General features: G+C 38.3%; 2 protein-coding genes across 3 annotated transcripts; both read left to right on the plus strand.

The window, feature by feature from the left end:
- LOC105695927 (RNA polymerase II-associated protein 3) lies at window positions 1-14294 on the plus strand. 2 transcript variants are annotated; one of them, XM_023433838.1, is made up of 9 exons: window positions 1-478; window positions 541-660; window positions 1148-1386; window positions 1459-1669; window positions 1746-1985; window positions 2119-2400; window positions 2472-2664; window positions 2733-4653; window positions 14195-14294. In XM_023433838.1, the coding sequence occupies exons 1-8, from the start codon at window positions 335-337 to the stop codon at window positions 2819-2821; spliced, it is 1518 nt and encodes a 505-aa protein (XP_023289606.1). In that variant the 5' UTR covers window positions 1-334; the 3' UTR covers window positions 2822-4653; window positions 14195-14294. The 2 variants fall into 2 exon arrangements, with proteins under 2 accessions (XP_023289606.1, XP_012273418.1); XM_012417995.2 differs by having other exon boundaries at window positions 2733-4633.
- LOC111674287 lies at window positions 13697-21770 on the plus strand. Its single transcript, XM_023433837.1, has 5 exons — window positions 13697-13751; window positions 13852-13864; window positions 13999-14007; window positions 14868-15050; window positions 21482-21770. Exons 1-5 carry the CDS (start codon window positions 13697-13699, stop codon window positions 21768-21770), a joined length of 549 nt encoding a protein of 182 aa, XP_023289605.1.
- Window positions 21771-22149: the final 379 nt, after the last annotated feature.

Consider the following 22149-nt stretch of genomic DNA (forward strand, 5'->3'; position numbering starts at 1 on the left):
TGCTCGTGACTATTCTAATCTTTTCTGTGGCATAAACAATCATATCTAGTTTCGTATAGGTGGATCCTGTAAAACTGATTATTGTTGTTATTTACTGGTGAAATTGAGTTTTATTTGAGCATTCTGTAAAAGCAATATTTAGTTCGTATTTGTATTCACGTTAGTTCATACATTCAGTATTTGAGTACATATAAAGATTGCTGGGCATAAGTTAACCTCGACAACTCACTTGTTATATAGAGTAGATTTTCTTATTAAATGTAATAATAGCAACAATTTTCTTTTTACCACGTACGACTTGTCTGTAAACAGAACCTTGTTCTTTTGAACGATAATGGAGGTAGATAGAAGTATACAGTTGCAAAAACTAGCAAAAGATATGTCAGAAGATATACAGAGAGAGTTTTTGGATATAAAGAACTGGGAAGAACAGATGAAACGTGCAGAATCTGATATTCGAAACACTACTGGAGATTTTGTATGTGTATCTTGTAATTAAGTTTATTTGAATTTATTGACTTGTTTTTTTTTTGCGTATAGGAAGTCCCACCAATCAGAAGTAAAAAAATTAAAACAGATAAAAAGCCGAAGAAGATTAACACTACTGAAGTGAAACGCATAAAATCATTTGATTATGCAGCTTGGGAAAAGTTTAATGCTGTAAGTTCTGTTCCATGTCTAAGAGCTTGTGTTCATGATGCTAGAATTTGGTGCAAGGTTTTGGACCTGGAATGTTAAGTGCCTAAAGTTAAGTTGCATGTAATATCGTGCACGCTACAGTATTAGATATATGTGAAGTTTGTAACTAATATAGAAAAGTGGGATGAGATGCATTTTGTCACAGATCTTGAACTGAGATGTAGCATCGTGAACACGGGATCTGAGGACCAGTATCACTTGGGCAATTTCTTAGTTATGATTACTGAATCTCAGATTAATAAAATTTCGTGTTGCACCGATGAAAAATAGGTTAACTGAAGATTAATATCTACTATCAAATAACTATCTGAAGTCAGACAATTAACTTTAATCACACATTACGTAACCCTTGATTAATGATTTTAATTTGAATGTTGGTTCAATTAACTATGAGTATTATATTTTTTTTATCTATTTCGAATGCCATAATTTTTTTTTTTTAAATTAGGATAAAGCATGCAAAGAAGTTGATGAACAAGATGAATCTAATGAATCAGAAATAATTACACAAGAAGAATTGCAAAATAATTATGAAAATGCCATGAAGCATAAGCAGATAGGCAACATTTTCGTTAAACAACAGCAATGGAATGAGGCACATCAATGTTACACCAAGGCTTTAAAGTTCTATCCACATGAGGCAGTATTTTATGCAAATCGAGCACTATGTCATCTGAAAATGAACACGTAAATTTTTATTAAAAATTAAAAAAATTATATGTCGATAAATAAAAGTTATATAATGATGTTATTAAATAGATTACATTCTGCTGAAGAAGATTGTACTGCTGCTATACATTTGGATGAAACATACGTTAAAGCATACCATAGGCGTGCAACTGCAAGGATAGAATTAGGAAAATTTGAAGAAGCTAAATATGACGTGGAAAAAATATTGTCACTAGAGCCAAATAATAAAGAAGCTAAATCAATGCTTTCTACGATCGCTAAGAAGATTAAAAATGCAAAGGTAGTTATTACATTAATCAATGAATTTGTGAGATGATTTTAAAATGTTGCTATAAATTGTTTATTTTGTTGTGAAGCCAGTTATTATAGCAGATGATTCAGAAGCACCAATCGAGAAAAACATAGGTAAAAATGTATGGGATGAATTAACCATGCGATACAAAAAGAAGAATGTAAATAAATCACTACCAGTGATTGTATCACAAAATGACTCGATTGCTGCAGTGCAACATGCAGTACCTGAATTATTGTTAGTGCACAGGAGAAATGTTGCAGTTGTAAATCCAACTGTTAAACCACCTCATCAACGTTCAAAAGTAAGTTTTGTTTTCTTTATGTCATTTATATATTTTTTTCTACTAAAATGAATTAAAAATTAATTGAAATAGAAAATTGAATTGAAATAAATCTTCTTTTTAATAAGTATTCATTTCATTATTTTATTGTTAGATGCTTTTAAGGAGGATACCAGTGAGAGAGATAGATTTTGATGTATTGTCAAGTAAATGTGTGTCAAGGTGTAATGTGAAAAAAACATGCGTGCAGAAAATTAAACTTGATACATTAATAGAAGATCGTAAAGATGATATTACAAGCCGGGAAACATGTACTAGATTGACAGGTCTTGCTGATGATGATTATAAGGTTCCTCCAGTACCAAAAACTGCAATTCAATTTATTGTTGATTGGAAAGAGAATAAATATCCAGAATATCGATATAAATACTTACAGGTATTTATAGGTTATTCTTATTTTAATGATCTTTCAAATATAAACTGTTTTCTCTGTTAAAAAATCTTTAGCAAATACCTGCAGGCAACATACATTTAATATTCCAAGATTCTATGGATTCCGAAATATTCAGCGAGATCATAGAAATCTTGAAGACAGAATTCATAAAGAGATGTAAACCAGTGTTTGCATATTTAAAGGACTTAAGTCAACTTAAAAGATTTAGAACTCTTGTAATGTTTATGAGTCATGTTGACAAAGAAGGTATTTATAATTATACACTTGTATACATATACGTTTTATATGCATAGTATTTAATGTTTGTTTTACAGCATTAACTTCATTATTTTTATACTGCCACATCATGGAAGGTCGAAGGGGAGAAGAATTTGCAGAAGTAGAGGCAAAATATGGAAATTGAGACACTTGTATTGAGAAATGTTTTTGAAAAATAAATAATAGAGCAATAAGTTGCAAAAACTTGGAATAAAAGACATTTTGCTACAGCTGGTTGTTAAAAATGTCAGTTATCCTTGATGTTGATAAAACAAGTTCTGTCTGAGGTGGAAATCTCATTGCCTGTTTTATTTTAGGATCTTTGCAAAACAGAACATTTAATTAATTAAATATTTATTTGCTCATATTGGAGGGAAACACGTAACAATACGGAACTTCAAAAAATATGCCACTATTATTTTTATCTGGTTTCAAATGTTCCTATAAACATAATACGATATAGACATTAGTGCAAAACGTTCGCAGCATTTCTATCTAAAGTAACTACAGATTTAAAATTCTCAAGATGCTGAACAGATTAACTAGGACAGTAAAAAACAAGTTTACAACAACAGAGACATTTAGAGTGATGTACGGTGATTCCCTAGTGTCAGATTACTAAAAATAGTTGTTTAATGACAAACAGTGCTAGCTATCATTTTATAACCGAAGTTTCTCACGTTAAAAATAAATCATTATATAGTTAAATTAGTAAACATTGACTTCCTTATATAAACTAATAATTTTTTAATATTCTATCATAAGATAAATAAAACCACGTTTGGAATTAAACAAAGATAAATATCACATTTAGAACGTATTTTAGAAACAATAATAGGAGAGGAAGGTGTATCAAGTTTTTATGAAAAATTACTTTACTAAGGGTTGATCGATGATTATTTTCTGTAGGGTACAATTTCCTACGAAATTTGTTTTTAAGTATAATTTTCGTTTTATAAAGATTCATAAGTAGATTCTATGTTTTTATCAATAATATTTATATGATACACGAGCGAATAATATTGGTTTCTCGTCCGAAATCACTAATATAGAATCATTCAATTTCTGCTCATTAATATTAATTTTTTTTCTTACAAATTTGTTATTCAATATTTCAGTTTTCTTGCTGCATGTGTACAACATTATAAAATAAATAAGGAAGGGAAATTATCAAAAATACTTATTAAGTTATCATTTTCGCTTTCTGCAACATGGAAATCATGAAACTATATTAAGTGAAAATAACAACAAAATCATCATATAAATGCAATAAAGGGTAAAGAGAGCTGTACAAACATTAATAGTTATTGTATGATCATCTTCTCATTTATTAGAATGGAAAATAGTACAAGAGCAAGAATCATTGAAAAACAAGCATTACCTATCATTTTGATACAAATGCTGAATAATAAATATTTTGATGTAGGAAACAGAAACTGGTTATCACTATAATTAATTAGTTATGAAGATATACTACAATAATAAGGCGCTACATTTAGTTTTGCCAAAAAAAATCAAATATAACTTAAAAAATAGATTCATAGCTAAGCAACTTAAAAGACATATGGAATTATGCAGGGTTAATTATAATCTTATTAAATGCGAATTTTACAAATATTTCAATTTGGTATTTTCTTTCCAGTCGAGAGGTATATGATATGAACATGCGCAATATATATGTACATATAATCTGGCAACTGCAATCACCTTTAGTTTTATGAGTCCTCATTGACCAAGAATCTCTCTACAAATTAAACCTTTGTACTCGAGGACTTTGCCATTCCATTTACCAACAGTGGCTGACAGTCACCTCTCGAGTGCAAAGGGTTAATTATGTGCACCTCCTTCAACGCATTTGTTCCTTATTAAAATGCAGTCCAAAGTGACTTGAAGCTTACATTTCTACATTAGTGAAGTTTGGTGCAGGGTTATCAGATGTACAATACTTACCGTAGAGGTACGATCATTTCTATTTAGGTAAGATAAACGATACCTCTTGTATAATATTTATCGTGCGGCATATGATATTTAATGTACAGCATACCATAATGCTGCATTCAGTACAATATACGATAAATGTATATTAACTGTATAAAAGTATAGGTGTTTTCTATTTCCTTTCCTTATTTTCGTTTCGTTAGTACTGCATAATAGTTGCACTTAGTTTATCGCTTCAGAGAATACGTTGCAAATACAAATGCTTTATATAAAAAGAACAAAGCTAGTGGATGATATTGGAATTAGTGATATTTTAACAATTCAAGAAAATCATAAGATGTGCATTATTAATACATATACTATTAAATTGAATTCAAGTCATGTAACAATAACTATTGTTATCTATTTTATAATTTAAAAATATTTAGTTAGCAACTAAAGAATGTAAAGTAATGAGAATTCTTAAAAAATTCCACATATTATCATTTAACGTTAATGCCTAGATTCAGTTTCAAAAATTACCACTAATGAGCATATGTGCTTAACTCATTCACTGCCAGAAAAATTTAGAAGCTATTTTAATCATCTTAATACATACGCTTTCTACGAGATATCTCGTAGCTATCAGTGAATGCGTTAAAGTGTATGATAATTTCCTGTGGATGTACGATAATCTCTAGAGGGCGGTCCGATATTTTCGTGCGTGAGATCTACTAACCCTAGTTCGACGTTGCTTAGTACCGACGACATACTTTCAAAACACATGCGCTGAGCACCAGTAGTGTATGTATTGATATTTCCTGTAGATCCTTACCTTGCAAAGTTAGAAAACGAAAATAAGTAAATTATGTAAATCGAAATCATGCTTCGTCGTGATTAATATCAAAGAGTAAATCGCGACACCAGGTGGGAGTCCTTGGTCACCTCAAGATCTACTAATAATTTGCTATTCAGGTTTTCCTTCTTTCTTAACTGTTCCCAATCTTAAACATACTTCAACTTTATTTGTCTTTCTAATCTGAATAAATCTCCAGTTAGAACTTTATATTATTTTCCTAAAGCTAAACGCAAACATTTAAATCTACGATACAGTTGTGACCACTCGATATTCTGCAAAAACCAATCTGAAACATTATACATAGACATTATATAATCATTGTCTTGACGGTATAACTCAAGTATGCTATATCAAAGAGGATAACTCGATCCGCGTATTCTTTCTCCAGTGGGAATGCAAGGCCGTGACGTCACCGCGGACCTACTTCAATACGTTTAACGTAACTGGGCTGCTTTTGACTCAATTTCCGTAAATTTTTTAAACATTTTGAAAGTAATTGTCAGGAAAATAAATGTAATCTACTTTATGATTATAGGTAAATTAAGTGGTGGTTATATTGATACTAATGTACATTGGTTTAAAATACGGAAAAAATGAATTTCTGCTGAACATCTAGAGGTCTGTTGTTTTGATTTGTACGATGGAATTATTTCATTGAATCTCCAATAAAAAGGATGTACGAATTCATTATCGTCATTTACGTCTAAGGATATCCAATACTTTTCGAACAAAGTTTCAACATATGGTAGACAGATGAGTTTGTCATTCGTTTTTAATTTCATTATAAACTTAAATTGCAATGTAATATTATTATGTAACAGTCAGTAAAAACATTAGAATCTACATGTTCAAGAAGTTCTATTATTAAAATAAATTAGTGCAATGTCCAAACAGTATGTAATTTCATTTATTTGTGGGAAAATTATAGTAATTTTGAAACAATGTACATTCTAATGAAATAAATTATTCGACATATTCCGCAATAAATTGCGGAAAAAGCTTTTGGTTATCAAAAGGTGTTCTTAAAGATTAGAAAACGGGAAAATTTGTCGATCAATATCAACATATTATTTTGTAAATTAAGAGCAACAATGTGCATACATTATTTACATGTAAAAAGGTATAACAATGGAGACCTACATTTATGACAAAAGCACATATATGAACACAACAAATTCAGACATTATGCAGCAATTGGCTAAAAAATTTGAAAAAACAGTTAATTGAACTATCTTCTGCATTTTAAATTATTAATTAATTAATTAATTGCCTGCCATAATTTTAGCGAATAAATTAATTATTTGAATGTAATTATCATATTGCAACAATCTGTAAACAGATTATCTTTTTATTATAATTCTATTCTATTCAATTATAATTCAGTAATAAGCTGAATCCCTACATTATATGTTTTATAATTAATTATTCTCAATATATTAAATTATTAAGGTATTATTTTAATTTTTATAACACTTTTTTAAGTACAATTCCATCGCTCATAAAAAAGTGACTACAAATGAAACAATAAAACCAAAAATACCGTCATTTTTTCGCATGATAAACCGACTACTCATTAAGTTAATGAACCCACAGTCATAAAAAAAGATTTAAAAAATGATACCCTGGAAATTACTATATAATTTCAAAAAGATCGACGAAAATGAAATAAAATGTAGGCTGACTTCAAACTCGTCAAAAGTTGCATTTAGAGTATACTAGCTGCGTACTAAGTCCGCTCCCTGTTGTTTACGTCATGCGTTAAAAGTGGTAGAAAAAAAGAGTATACTAGTAGAGTAGAGTATACTAGTTGCGTACTAAGTCCGCTCCCTGTTATTTACGTGCATGCGTTAAAAGTGGCAGAAAAAAAGTTGTGACGATGAAACTTTCTCGCAACATTTTCCGCCATCTTGGAATTCCGACCAGTCGGTAGATTCGTTGGCACCGTCTAGATTTGTCAATTCTGAAAATATTAACAATCGTTTATTTTTATACATAATTAGATTTATCGCTTTTTCAAATGAGCATGGTGCAATGTAGTAACAGTCATACAGGAGCATTTGATTGGCTTCAACGAATATCGTACACTGGTATTCGTCGATGCTTTCCTCGTGTCCGTCTTGTCCTCTCCGGCCGCGCGGCATACTATCGGCGGGAGCAGCGCGGAATTTGAATTGTCCGAGGGGCAAAATGGATTTCCTTAAAAAAATAAATATTTATGAACAAAGATAATTAACGAAAATTATTGAAGTATTATTGTGGAGTGTCCCTGACCCACTTAACGTAATTTTTGTTAAATGATTATTTCTAAAATTTGTTAAAGAATATATTAAAACATGTTTTATTAAAAGTTAACAAGTTTCTTAGCGATTCAATTGTTCCATCCACTGAACCGAAGTTAGAATATTATCTTACCTGAAAAACAAATTGTTTAATAATACGTATACAGTGAAATGCCGTAGGAAAATTTACTTCGCATCCACTTTCGGACATAGAAGCGGAATCGTGATTTCATGTCTCTCATATATTTACGTTCTACACCATTCTTCGTATTCCTCGAATAAATGGACACCTGTAAATCATTAAATGAGCATGTAAATGAGCACCCGTATACATAACTTTCCTCATCCGAGTTTATTATAAACGCAAATCTGAGTAACATTTATGAACTGAATTCATTCGAAATAGGTATCCAAAACGTGAAACACCATTTTCTATTTCGTATTTGAAATGAAAACAATAAACTGTTTTGAATTTCCAATTTTAAAAAGATTTTGAATCTTTTTCCATTTGAAATTAAATACTTCCAGAGAAATGAGAATATTAGAAAAGAATCGATCAGAATGATATTTGTTCTATCAATTGAATTAACTCTCGAAAGAGTTAAACAACACGCATAACTCGAAATAGCCACTTTCGCAAAAGCTGATAAAATTAAATTTTTGACTTGCATTTTAAATACAAATACGAGTCACAAAATTACGTGTCCGAAAAAAGCATGAACAACGAAGGGTTAACATTACGAGTAGATGGCACAGTTTATTCGAGACGACAGTTCTCGTGGAGGAATTGATCCTCCATTCTCTCTGTCAATTACATGATCGCGGTCGTTGCAAAATGACAATCCACCTTGCGAGCCGCGCAAGGAAGGGGCGATAAGGCCCGAGGGTGGACGATTGCAAGCGAGAACGCCATCGGGAGGCATAAGATCCGCGAGAGTGCAAGGAAGAACGCAGTCCGGGGTAAAGAGAGAGAGTCTTCCTCGCCGGCGTGTAAACATTGATGCTAATCCGATTATTGGGAGCCGATGTCGAGACCCTCACAACAGGAGGTGGAACGCCCGAGACCGGAGTTTTGAGAGTGATAATCGAAGCACGAGGTCGTTTCGACCTGTAGGAGCAAACGAAAACGCCACGCCCCTCGAGCCCCAGTCGGCGGCCAAGCCGAGCCGGCCACGCCAACGCGAAACCGATATCTGGTCAGGGTCTGAAACCCGAACGTATAAGTCTGTCCCATGTTATTCGAAGTATAGCGCATCAAGTAGGCTATCTCACTCTGACACACGGCCTCCAGGGCGGATATAGAAAGACACTAGTATGCAGTCCCCTTACCGCACCGACCCTCCGTCCTCGTGCTTCCGCCGTGGTTGAGTGTCGACGGACTCGAACGCTTTTCGGATGACTCACCCCCCTCCTTCACTTTTCCCTCCTCGTGTCACGTTTGTCAGACAATTGATATAACAAAATATTTGCCATTTCAATTTACATTGGGGTGTTACTAGGCTGTTCGATCGTCGTGAAATGTACTGCAACTCTTTTGCGTATATTTATAATATAATATTGTGCGCGACAAATATAATATTGCAAAAATGTCAATTCGTTCCGCAATGTAAAATTTTCTCTCCAATTATGTTTGAATATTTTACTGACGTAAGTTTAATGTGTTCATGTAATCAAATTTGAGAAGTAACGAGAAATCCTGTGGTTTTCTCATTGCTTCATAAACTTAATTTTTATATTAAGGTTTTCCAGCGTTATTCGTTCAATTTGTGCATATTTCAATCTTTTGACTACATTTCACAGTAATGTATTTGAGGTCAGGTTGAGAAAAATTAAACCATCTATTTTCGAGCAATTGATTTCCTTTTCAGTGTATTGGTCGGGGCGAAGCGGGAAAAGATGGTCAGAAACTACGTTAAGAAGATTGGTCACCGAGTGTATAAAAATGACACCTAAGAAATCTTTCAGATTGCACTCAAGCGAGCAAAACGGGACCAAATAACTTTGACAGATACTAAAGAAATTTATAAAGTTTCATATTGACTGCTTATTTTTAAGGAGAATAAAATGTATTTTAAGACATTAACAAAGACTTGGATTTATGTTTTGTTTCCTGAATTTCTAGATTTATATTGTTTTACTTCTGCATGGGAAAAAAAAAAGTAAATTCAACTCATTTACTAAGTTAAATATGGCGAACTCAATAAGCGAGTTGGCAACATACATTTAGTTCAAAATCGCATTTTGTAGTTGAATCAACTCGAAACTTGACTGAAACAGAATTTATAGCGCCAAATCTAAATTGAGTCAACTGGTTTATTGAGTTCGCCATATTTCTCAGAAAATTAGATGAATTTACTCTCCTTTTTCTTTGCAGCATGAGTTAGTAAAAAATACGAGAAAACATATGTTTGATGAGGGTTGCACATGGTGTTCCTAATAGCACATTGTATATTCGATTTTAAAAATACTCGAAGACACAACATTTTCTTTTCATTCGTAATGTGGTTTGTCGGAAACGGAGGAATTTTTCTTTATTTAAGGATATGCGTTTGGGAAAAGAAGGTCGATTCTTTATTAATTTTTATTTGCATGATGCTAGGTTGCTTTACATAGTATTTATTTGAGGCCCTGAAAAGGGCCTTATCGTCAATCCATAATAGTCCATCCATAATAGTCCATCCAGAATCCGTCCCTGTCAACCACTTGATTTAATCGATACAGAATCGAATCGATTAAATTTTCGATTGAATTTTTAAAAACTCCGGACTTTGTCGTAGCTTTTCCCAGACGTTTTTCGTGTGGTCGATCAACGCTGCTTTCGTCCTTTCCCTCGCCGGGACCTACAATCGGGTCATCTCGGACCACACGTTTTCGTTCGACGTTCTCTTTTGCTCCTATGGGTAGCAAAGGCCACGAGCTTTCACTACCACTCTCAAAACTCCGGTCTCGGGCCTTCCACCCCCTTCTGTGAGGGTCTCGATGTCGGTTTCCCGATTAGCGGATTATTGTGAATGTTTTCACGCCGCCGTAGAAGACTCTTTCTACCCCGGGCTACGGCCTCGTCCCTTCCGGGGCGGCGTTCTTCCTTCCTTTCTCGCGGGTCTTATGCCTCCCAACGGCGTTCTCGGTTGGACTCGTTCACCCGCCAGCCTTATCGCTCCTTCCTTCCGTAGCGCACAAGGTGGGTTGTCATTTTTCGACGACCGCAATCAAGTAATTGACAGAGGGAAAGGAGGATCGATTCCCAAGCGAAAACTGTCGTCCCGAATAAACTATGTCATCTACTCGTAACTTTAACCTTTCGTCGTCCCTGCTTTATTAAGACAGGCAAATTGATAAACCACGTATAAGCTGAAAAATGATAAATTTACGGAGTTCCGTGGTTTAAAATAAAACAACTTGAAGGCATGGACATTAAAGCAAAATGATATAAAGAGAAATTTTGCAAATAGCATAAACTAAAATAAGCACAGTAAACAGAGGGATAAGAAATAAAATTCTGTACTTCCGAAGGAATTCACATTCTTGCAAAATGATATTATACGGCAAGTTGCAGTATATTTCGCGACGGTCGAACAGTCCCAAAACAGCCGAAAGTAAATATGAATGGCAACTATTTGGTTACATCAATTATCTGACAAGCGTAACACATGGAGGGAAAAGGGAAGGAGGGGGGTGAGTCATCCGAAAATCGTTCGAGTCTGTCGACACTCAACCTCGGTGGTAGCACGAGGACGGAGGGTCGGTGCGGTAAGGGGACTGCATACTAGTGTCTTTCTATATCCGCCCTGGAGGCCGTGTGTCAGAGTGAGATAGCCTACTTGATGCGCTATACTTCGAATAACATGGGACAGACTTATACGTTCGGGTTTCAGACCCTGACCAGATATCGGTTTCGCGTTGGCGTGGCCGGCTCGGCTTGGCCGCCGACTGGGGCTCGAGGGGCGTGGCGTTTTCGTTTGCTCCTACAGGTCGAAACGACCTCGTGCTTCGATTATCACTCTCAAAACTCCGGTCTCGGGCGTTCCACCTCCTGTTGTGAGGGTCTCGACATCGGCTCCCAATAATCGGATTAGCATCAATGTTTACACGCCGGCGAGGAAGACTCTCTCTCTTTACCCCGGACTGCGTTCTTCCTTGCACTCTCGCGGATCTTATGCCTCCCGATGGCGTTCTCGCTTGCAATCGTCCACCCTCGGGCCTTATCGCCCCTTCCTTGCGCGGCTCGCAAGGTGGATTGTCATTTTGCAACGACCGCGATCATGTAATTGACAGAGAGAATGGAGGATCAATTCCTCCACGAGAACTGTCGTCTCGAATAAACTGTGCCATCTACTCGTAATGTTAACCCTTCGTTGTTCATGCTTTTTTCGGACACGTAATTTTGTGACTCGTATTTGTATTTAAAATGCAAGTCAAAAATTTAATTTTATCAGCTTTTGCGAAAGTGGCTATTTCGAGTTATGCGTGTTGTTTAACTCTTTCGAGAGTTAATTCAATTGATAGAACAAATATCATTCTGATCGATTCTTTTCTAATATTCTCATTTCTCTGGAAGTATTTAATTTCAAATGGAAAAAGATTCAAAATCTTTTTAAAATTGGAAATTCAAAACAGTTTATTGTTTTCATTTCAAATACGAAATAGAAAATGGTGTTTCACGTTTTGGATACCTATTTCGAATGAATTCAGTTCATAAATGTTACTCAGATTTGCGTTTATAATAAACTCGGATGAGGAAAGTTATGTATACGGGTGCTCATTTACATGCTCATTTAATGATTTACAGGTGTCCATTTATTCGAGGAATACGAAGAATGGTGTAGAACGTAAATATATGAGAGACATGAAATCACGATTCCGCTTCTATGTCCGAAAGTGGATGCGAAGTAAATTTTCCTACGGCATTTCACTGTATACGTATTATTAAACAATTTGTTTTTCAGGTAAGATAATATTCTAACTTCGGTTCAGTGGATGGAACAATTGAATCGATAAGAAACTTGTTAACTTTTAATAAAACATGTTTTAATATATTCTTTAAATAATCATTTGACAAAAACTACGTTAAGTGGGTCAGGGACACTCCACAATAATACGTATATAAGTTTCATTAATTATTTTTGTTTACAAATAATTATTTTCTTTTGGAAATCCATTCTGCCCCTCGAGCGATTGAAATCCCGCGCTGCTCCCGCCGCTAGTACGCCGCGCGGCCGGAGAGGGCATTACGGACAGGATGAAACCGTCGACGAACGTCAGTGTATATACAACATCAGCGCGTTTATTACGTATTTTTGATGGGAGCCCTCACTTCTCGGACTTTCGTCTCATGTGGGTTTATTCGCCGAATTACGTATTCGCTGTATGAAACAACGAGATCACTAGCACTTCCGGTGTAGTAATATTGCTAAAAAATAAAGATATATACCTTGTAAATCGAAAATTGTTGAGAGGTAGTGGGTTATAGGCAGGAAAGGCGGGAAGACGGATAGCCGTTGAAAGTAAAGTAAAGACAAGGATTCGAGTGTAGCTATATTTTTTAAATACGTATTACATTCATATTTAAATGTATTATAATTAGTATAGGAGTTCAACAATATAATTTTCTTATCATATCATGTAAGCATGAATTATTTAACCGTTTTCAATGTTTAATAATGTAATATAACCTCGCAATAATAGAAACTAACTTATACATACTAGTAAATTCTCTTTCTTCTAACGAAAATGGGGCTGAAGCATCACGTAATTCTCATCTTCTTGGAAGATGGCGTTCACGGTGCTTATTTTTCTATCTTTTCTTGTACGCTTCACCATTTCTCTAAAAAAATTGTGTCGCACCAGTTCATATGAATGGTCTCGCATTTTCACCACAAAAAACGTTTAGTAATACCGTAAGCTGCTCGTCACATTTTCGCTCAATTTGCTTTACGTAATAGACCCCCAGGGGACTGACACCCGCATGTTATTCTTCGAGACTAATGTTTGCAGCGACCTTTGGATCTACTATACCGGAAGTATGAACTTGCAAATTTACCGCCATAAATTTAAATTGAATAAAATTAAAAAAACTGTTATTTAAGAAAAAATGTTCTAATACTACTGTAAATTTTGCAGTTAATAAGGTTAGGTTAGTTATTAGCCGCAAATCTCCCAGTTATAATAATTTCTTTAAAATTCTTAATGTATAATTTAGTTATAATCATTTCTTATTGATGATAAATTATAAGTTAATTCAGTATGATTTGAAATCATTATTTTCAGATATATCGGGTTCGTAATGTGAACAAATATGAATAATAATGGGATAAATTAACATTTTTTTTTTATAATAATCTATGAGTTTCAAAGAAACATAACCCATAATAACGTCATCTACATTCTACTTACTAAGTTACATATATCTATATGTGTACATAAATATACCTCCCTACAGTGTTTTGTTGTATTTCTATTCTAGGATAACTTCGAATTTATAGCAACTTTAAAATGTATTTATACAGTCAATACGTTGTTGAGAACGAAATGTGAACTGATTTTCCATCTTTTGTAATAAAGAACGCATCGAATTTCCTAGATTTCTTTCGTACAGAAATAAAAACATACACTTTTCTCAGAAATTATTTATTGCCAAAGTTTTTTACATTCTCTATTATTACAGCTATTTCCACTATTACCCACACAGAACATATACCTATTATATACGTATATTGACTATCTACAGATATCCATAAGATATCTGTAAGATGTATAAAATAGGGCTAAATGACCGTCTAATATACGTATATTGTACGTAATTGAAATATCTATATGCGGCGTAATAAGATCTAATGTACATAAAATATAATATCTATTTTACGTATATCAAAACTCAGGTTAATGTTGTAACATATTGGACAAATTATGGGCATGTCATTATGTGTCTGTGGGACTGTCAGTATTCTTATATATTTTTATTCTGAAGGGAGGACATCTTTATTTATTGCTTGGTGTGGGTGGTGTGTGTGTTGGCTCGATTATCGTTTCTCCCCTTCCCTCGTCTCCGGGTTGAGGACAGTCTTTCGCCGATGCAGAGCCGGAGTATCGGCATCTGAAACAGTTAATCAGAATGGTATTAAAACTTAAACATCAAGAACGGTATTGGGTCTTATATTCAAACGAACTATTATACGTGCCACTTGCGGGAAAGCCACACGAGCGCCATGCGCCATCTACTGGACTCTGTCGAAACTACCAGTGGCAACCGTCAAGAGGAACAACAATAGACAATGGTTTCAGAGGATGAAAAATACAATACTGAAACTAAAAATAAGCAGGTAGTGGATAAAAAATACGATGCTAATGACAATAATGATAAGTTTATAGCAAAAAGAGACTTACCCCCAACATTCTCGTGCAACTAATCAGAATCTTCTCGCACTGAAGAGTATATGGAATATCCATACCTCTGTAGGAAACCTATATCATTCATATGCACTAGCTATACTGAAGATAGATATCTATTTTACGTGTACAAATCTATATCACGTATACGCTCTTATTAGATATTCTCTAGATAGTCGCAGACATCGGGGTTTGATACACGAATATCTATGGTTGATCTATATCCCCATATACGGTGCATATATAAAAGATATATGTTTATATTACGTCTGTTAAACATCTAAAAAGTATGTACTTAATAGATAACCGCAGATATCTAGATTCGGTATATGCCTATTTGTAGGGATCTATAAGATATCTATAAATAGCCAATACGCGTATATAATGCGAATATGATTTGCATGATGTTATACGTAAGATATGTAAATATATAATGTATAATAGATATCGTATAACGTCTCCTATACCTATATGATTTAGTATTATTTACGTATAGTAAACAACCGTATAATTCGGCATGTACAACTCTTTCCAGTCCTCGTTACAGATTTTTTCTGAATGTAGTAATGACCTAGTAAATATATCGTAGATAGTGAATATACGGATCTTTCTCTCACTCTCTCCCTTCTGACCTCTCTTGACTACTCGGGGGTTAAACCTCCATAACTGCGTCTTTCTAGGGAACATCAATTATGTATATATCTATTCGACGTTAAATAAACGTTATATGAATATCTAGTTTTTGTATATGAATAGGATGTGTGGATATAGGTCAACCATAAATATTCATGTATCAAACCCCGATATCTGCGATTATCTACAGAGTATCTATGTCTACATCTTTTACGATATTAAATAGACGTTATACATATTCGATATGTATACCTTATACATAGACGATATACATATACAAGCTATATATTGTGACGTGTCATTTCTGAGGGGGAAATGCCGTCACAAAACGGTACCATTCTTTTTTTCCATCGCCTACTCCGGCCGCAAGGAACCATGGGTCCGGGCGACGGTGACTGGAGGGGGCGGGAATGATGAGGGCTGTTGGCCCGAATATACTTAGATGTCCATTGTACCTTTTGTCTTCATGTATTTTATTTTACCAAAGGCACGTGGACTCGAGAAAGCGTGGAAGGGGCCGAAAACCCCTTCTTTACATAACATCGTTTAGTTTAGTTAATGTTAAGGGGAATTAGTCGTCCCCGAAGTACCTTTCCTTCCTCTTTGCCTCAAAGCGGCATTTCAATTATATAATCGGGTACGTCGGATTCGACTAACTCATCCCTCTCTGCAGTGGCGTACCTGAAGAAACCTAAGATCAAACCGTTTCATTAGTTTTGTCATCTCTTTGGCCTTAAGCCATGTTAGGCCATGTACCCGTCAAATTTTCATTTCGTGGCCTAGAGCGAATAATTAGCTGCTTCAAGGCCTCGCTCAATATCGCTATCTGTAAGCGCGACGGCCCGGCTCGGCACGCGCGACGCTCGACCGCCGCGGAATGACCCAAAACAAGACATCAGGGCCGTCAGGACCTCGAACCAGGGAAGCGACTGCGGGGCACCCACCAGGACGACCTAAATGACCGCATCGAAGGGCCTGCGGAGGCCGCCGGATGCCGGACCTGCGGGGGCAGGATATAAGGTCGCCCTGGCGGCGTGAGGATGCCCGCCCGCGGGGAGGGCGCCGACTTCCCGGCCAGACGCCGGACCGGCGGGCAGGAGCCCACCTACGAGGCCCCGACCACCGCTGACACCCTCGAGGAGGCGTCTCTGCGTCCCCGAGAAGCCCATCCGCGGCCATGTATTGGTGCGGCGGACAGGCCAAAAATGTCCACGAGGCTTGGGATCAAGTGGCGCCTCGAGGACCACCGAGGCCATTCAGGGCGACCTCCTCGAGAGGGGGACACCTGGGGCCACGGCCCCGATCGAGCCCCAGGTCAATCGGGACCAGCCACCAGAGCTCGAGGGATAGCTTCGGGAAAATCCACCGATTGGCCCGAGGGGGAGAGGCCCTCACAGGTGCCGGCCCTGATCCTCGCGAGCCGGCAGCCCGCCGGCCCCCGGCGGCGTCCCATCCCGGAAGCGCGCCGACCGAGGATTCCCGTCAGCCGCTAATTGGGTCAACCATTGGAAAATTAGGCCAATGGGACGTCGCGGAAGACAGCGGCCCTAATGAGGGGGAACCTGAACAAAACGGGTCGCCGGACGCAGCCCGTTCTTCTTGGTTCCCGTAAATCGGACCGAACACCTTAAGCCGCTCGGAGCCTCTTCGCCCCTCACCGCCGCAGCAGCCTTCGCCCCGGAAGTCCGGATCAGACGAGACCGCCAATGACCAGCGGAGGACCGCCACGCCGAGCCGGGGCCGGTAAGCCGAAGGGCTTTAAGGTAACCGGGGCCCGGGCTCCCACCGCGGGTAGTCTCCTCCTCCCCCCGTTGACGTCACGATAGATTTTATTTATTATTCCTCTCCCTCTTGTTCTCATTTCAAGGGCCAGTTAGTTGCGAGGGGCGACTAACGGCCGCGCCGGGTCGCGGTCGGGCGGGGCGACCGCCCACGCATAATTTTGGGAAAATAGGGCCACGCGGGGTGGACTCTTTCCCAACGCATTCCCTCTTTTTTCTGAGTTCCGCCGGTTCGAGGGTCTCCTAGCGCCGACCGCCGAGGTCGCGCGTTCGGGGAGGACGAGGAGCGGGTGTGGTGTCCGGGGAGAACGGGACCTTTGTCGGAAAACTTGGCCGATTTGGCCGACCGTGCGGCGAGATCTCCCCGGGAGTATTTAAATTTCAGGGTTAAATAAAGAATAAAAAGAGAAAACCGTGAGTAGATAGATTCCCTCCGGCGGCCCGGATCATGTGATCCGGAATCAGCACTTCCTTGCGAGCTCCTTCCGGAGCCTCCCATTTAACAGAAAATGTTAAAGTCTCGAGTTCGCGGTGCCACGGACCAAGAAGCCACGAGGCGGCCAGAGGGCCGTCCGTGTCACTCGGTGCGCACGTGCCTTTCATTTTCCTCATCTCTCGGGGCCGAACGGCCTGTTTCCGCATCGCGTAGCGCGGAGCGAATGCCGCGGTGCGAAAGTCGTATGTCCCTCGAATTTTCAAGTGCTATTCCCTTGTCCGGCAAAATCGCGACGATTTTCAGCCGTCGACCCCTCTTTCAATGATTTTCTACCTCTGTCGCATCCTCGGAAACTAACGTTTGCCTCCTTTCCGATTTCGGAGCAATTTTCGTTAATGATTTCATTACTCGTTTCTTAAGGAAGTACTTCTCTCAAAAAGTTCCATTCCTCAGGTCTAAGGTTTATTCTAAAACCATTTCGGAAATTTTGACAATTCCTGTATTCCTTCATGTGTCTTCCCTTTACCAGGACGGCCCAGAAAAATTCTAAGTCCCTCGGAACCGTCCTGCCTTCCTATCTCACGCACGATTTAAAGTGCGATAGTCCCTCTGACTAACTTTCTTAAGTTCCTCTCTTTCATACCTCGTAGGTTTCATTCCCGATTGAAAAGATCTGGGAACCGACCGCACTACGTTCAGTTTAAAGTTCGTTCCTCGCGCGACTATTTGCGATTTTAAGTCCCTTTTCGAAATAATTAATATTTCTAAGTCCGTTCGGCGTTCCACTTAGACCAAGTTCAATTCGCGTATATTTTACAATAATGTTACGGGGAGGCCGAGCGGATGCGAGGCCGGGGTGATTCGGATTGAGATTACCCAAATCTTGCGCGTAACGATTATTTTAAGTTTGTGAGGAGATTGATCCGAGCGGCTAGATCAATTCCTCTGGTGGGATCTAGGGGAGTGAGGAATAAAAAGGGGTGCGAACGAATGGCAATGTGGCTAGTGTATTTAAGATAGTTTGCATTTATTCGTCCGTGAGGTGTGAACTACAATCAGCTAGGAGGGCACCCGGGGTGCCTTGACCTAATTTTCGCTAGGTTAATATACTTCCGCGTTGCGGCGGTTCGGGTGTCGCGATAGCACGCTTTAGCAGCGGTAGGTTACTGGACGCCGGAGTGCTGATGCGGGAATTCCTTACTGTTTTAATGGCGGTCTACACGTGGGTCTGTCTCGCGATGTTGAGATTCGAGCTCAGCTGTTTGGAGGAAGTTAAGGGGTTCTTAATCTATCCGGTTAACCGGAGCAAGGCATGGAAGTCGCGATAATGATTAGAATTCGGGTTTGATCGAAGATGAAGGGTTAATAAATAGACTAGAATGAAAATGAGGATGAGTCCAGCTTGCGAAGGATCCTATACCTGGCTTGTTCAACGGCCGTATTCGGTGACAGTCTCCTTTGATCGACCCAGCCGGATGACTGTGCGTGAACACCTTTGTCCCGTGACGTGCCCTAGGGTTGGAGGTCTCCTAGAAGCCTCCCGTCCAACGGAAGTCGCAGTGCCGCCGTCTGGTCCTGACTCGGTGGTTGGATCGCTGGAGTACCGGATGGCGCTACTGCAGCTCACAGGATAGTGGTCCTTGGCAGGGAGTCCGGCGGTCTCGGTCCCTGACTCGCTAGGATCGGAGTACCGAGGATCAGGAGCTCCACTCGAAGGTTCGATGATACTTGACTAACGTGTAGCGTAAGAACTGACACTGACTTATGACAAAAGACTAATGACATCTTGATCGGACTGCTGGTTTTATTAGCAGGATATTCCGATTGGTGGGGGTTTCCTAGGGCCCAGATGAGGGTGGCGCTTCAGAGTCGTGCTGATGCCTTGCGGAGTCATGAGGTTGTTCGCCCCGAGTCGGTCGATGACTTTTGGAGCCGTTTGGCCGATGAACTCGTTGGATCCTTTCGCAAGAGTTTCTTAATCGCGTTTCCGTATTTGAATTTCCATGGCTAGCTCCGACGATCGGGAAATGGGTTTTTCCCTATGTTAGGGTACGGAAGGTGCCTACGTAACATAAGTGTGGCGGCGTTACCGACGGCATATCTCAGTACCCGCTGCCTATGCAGATGGCGCTGCAACTATTAGAGCCCCTTTTTTATCAACACCATCCAAGACCCAAGGGCCGATTCGGAATTGCTTATCAAATGAATGAATCTAGGGGATTTCTGGAGTTTTACTTCGATTTCTTTATAATTATTGTGCGAAAACGACTGATGGAGTATGCCATTTAGTATAATATTCGATGTAATTCGACACGGCTGTCAATATAAAAACGAACGTCGTCAATGTAGGTATTTAGGAAAACCTATTTTACTGACGTTGATCAAGTTTGTCGACGTTTTTCACTTCATCTTACGGTCGTGGAAACATAAGATGTATGGCGGTAACCCCCGTATAGGTTAACTTTGTTAGCTTTGCTATTCCTAGAATTTATGCATCCTAATGGTCCAAAGGGACGGGTTGGTCATTTGCCTTCCCCCGAAACCACCCACCGTCTGTGAGATCAACTACAATCTTAAAGATTTACGCAGTGGAAGAAGTTCCCGATACGCGTTACCGATACCCTCTGGATAATATTCTGTAAATAGGTGCAGTTACCTTCGATTATTTACTTTCATGAGGTTTCACTTGTCTTCTCTAATTGTGAACTTTTGCTCTATATTGCATGTATTTCCAGTTGCATCTCAGGGGTGGTCTACCTCTAGGATAGTCTTAAAACCTTTTCTGGCCTGTTTTGAGCCTCCCGCTCGTATGTAGATGTCTCTACTATTCCGAAATCTTAAGAAATTCAGTTGTTAAACAAACACTCGCGACGTTGATTAATGGGGTTGTTTCCATCCGCAACGATGTTTCTTTTTTTCGAAGAAAACGTAACGGAACCACCTTTCTACTTTTTAGGTAGCCACAAAAAGACGACAGTTTTATTCCGATTTGTTACACTGGGGGGTGAGAAGTGATCATTGAAGGCGTGATTTGCCCCTTCAAAATGTTCCGCCATAGAGAACTTATAATGCCTTATTCTACCTTCATTATTACGAACATTTTGCCATTTGTTTCATACAAATAGGTAGAGTGCCTTCTGGGTGAAACTGCGAAACCACCCCCTGGCATGCTCAAATGTCGAGGATAGTTTCACCTCTTTAAATCGTTTTACCGTGCGTATAAAAAATACATATCCCTTAGAATGTTTTTCTACAAAATTGCAAAAATTGAACAAAATCGGAGAAGAACACTTCGTGAACGTTTCTTGTTAGACCATATGTATCTAGATCTCGCTTTGCAGTGGAAGGGGGAAACAAATATACCATGTCAGGCGGCTACTAACCCAGACAGTTTAACTTATTCTGCCTATTGAGAATTTGGGAGTGGAAAGTCCATTGCGAGGCCTAGGTATACATAGTCTATCGCTGCATCATGTTCGCCACCACCTAACAACAATTTCATGCACTTCCACAGGTCTAACTTGAGAACCGCGCGTAATTTGAGCTCGTGCCTATATGACACCTTGGCGTTTCGCAGAAGGATGTTGTATATTGCTGCTCTCGACGTCGGCACCACAACTGTTCGGTGTCACATTCTCGATGAGCAAGCGACGACCATAGCTACGTCCACGGAAAAGGTACACATCTATTTATTTTGTTGTTATGTTATCCAAATACGTCTTAATCCTGTTCGTATAAATCCGGACAATTCTAGGAAAAGAATGTCCAAATATATTATGCCTGCGAGATGTTTCAATTACTGACATGCATATGTTACTGGCTATTAAACCCGGCATTGCCTGGACCAATTTCATACCCTTTAAAATAATTTTAGTTGCATATGTACTTAACAATCCACTATAGTACATTTTTCTTTAGATTAATTCTGTCAAAGTGACTATATTCCATGTTTTCTTATCAGAGCTACTTAGCAGAAGTTATAATGTAAACTGTGCATCCATTTTACCCACGCGTGATAAGACAATTGTCCGCTCTACGATGATGAAAACAACGGAATTAACAGATGACATTTCTGTTTAACAATAAACTTCCTGATGTAATGAAATAATAAAACAAACTTTATATCCCTCGAAAGATCATAAGAAAACGTAGCAATAAAAATCCCATCAAAATTGATCCACT

This window comes from Orussus abietinus, unplaced genomic scaffold (assembly GCF_000612105.2).
Source record: "Orussus abietinus isolate OABI.00-Male unplaced genomic scaffold, Oabi_2.0 scaffold340, whole genome shotgun sequence".
NCBI classification, from domain to species: domain Eukaryota; kingdom Metazoa; phylum Arthropoda; class Insecta; order Hymenoptera; family Orussidae; genus Orussus; species Orussus abietinus.

Bases quoted from the DNA above. Each gene is read 5' to 3' on its own strand.
- LOC105695927 (XM_023433838.1), top strand. From the start codon at position 335: ATGGAGGTAGATAGAAGTATACAGTTGCAAAAACTAGCAAAAGATATG. The intron at 661-1,147 runs GTAAGTTCTGTT...TTTTTAAATTAG, and splicing joins CTTGGGAAAAGTTTAATGCT to GATAAAGCATGCAAAGAAGT. The intron at 2,401-2,471 runs GTATTTATAGGT...AAAAATCTTTAG, and splicing joins ATCGATATAAATACTTACAG to CAAATACCTGCAGGCAACAT.
- LOC111674287 (XM_023433837.1), top strand. From the start codon at position 13,697: ATGTTATTCTTCGAGACTAATGTTTGCAGCGACCTTTGGATCTACTAT. The intron at 15,051-21,481 runs GTAGTGGATAAA...GCACTTCCACAG, and splicing joins CTGAAACTAAAAATAAGCAG to GTCTAACTTGAGAACCGCGC.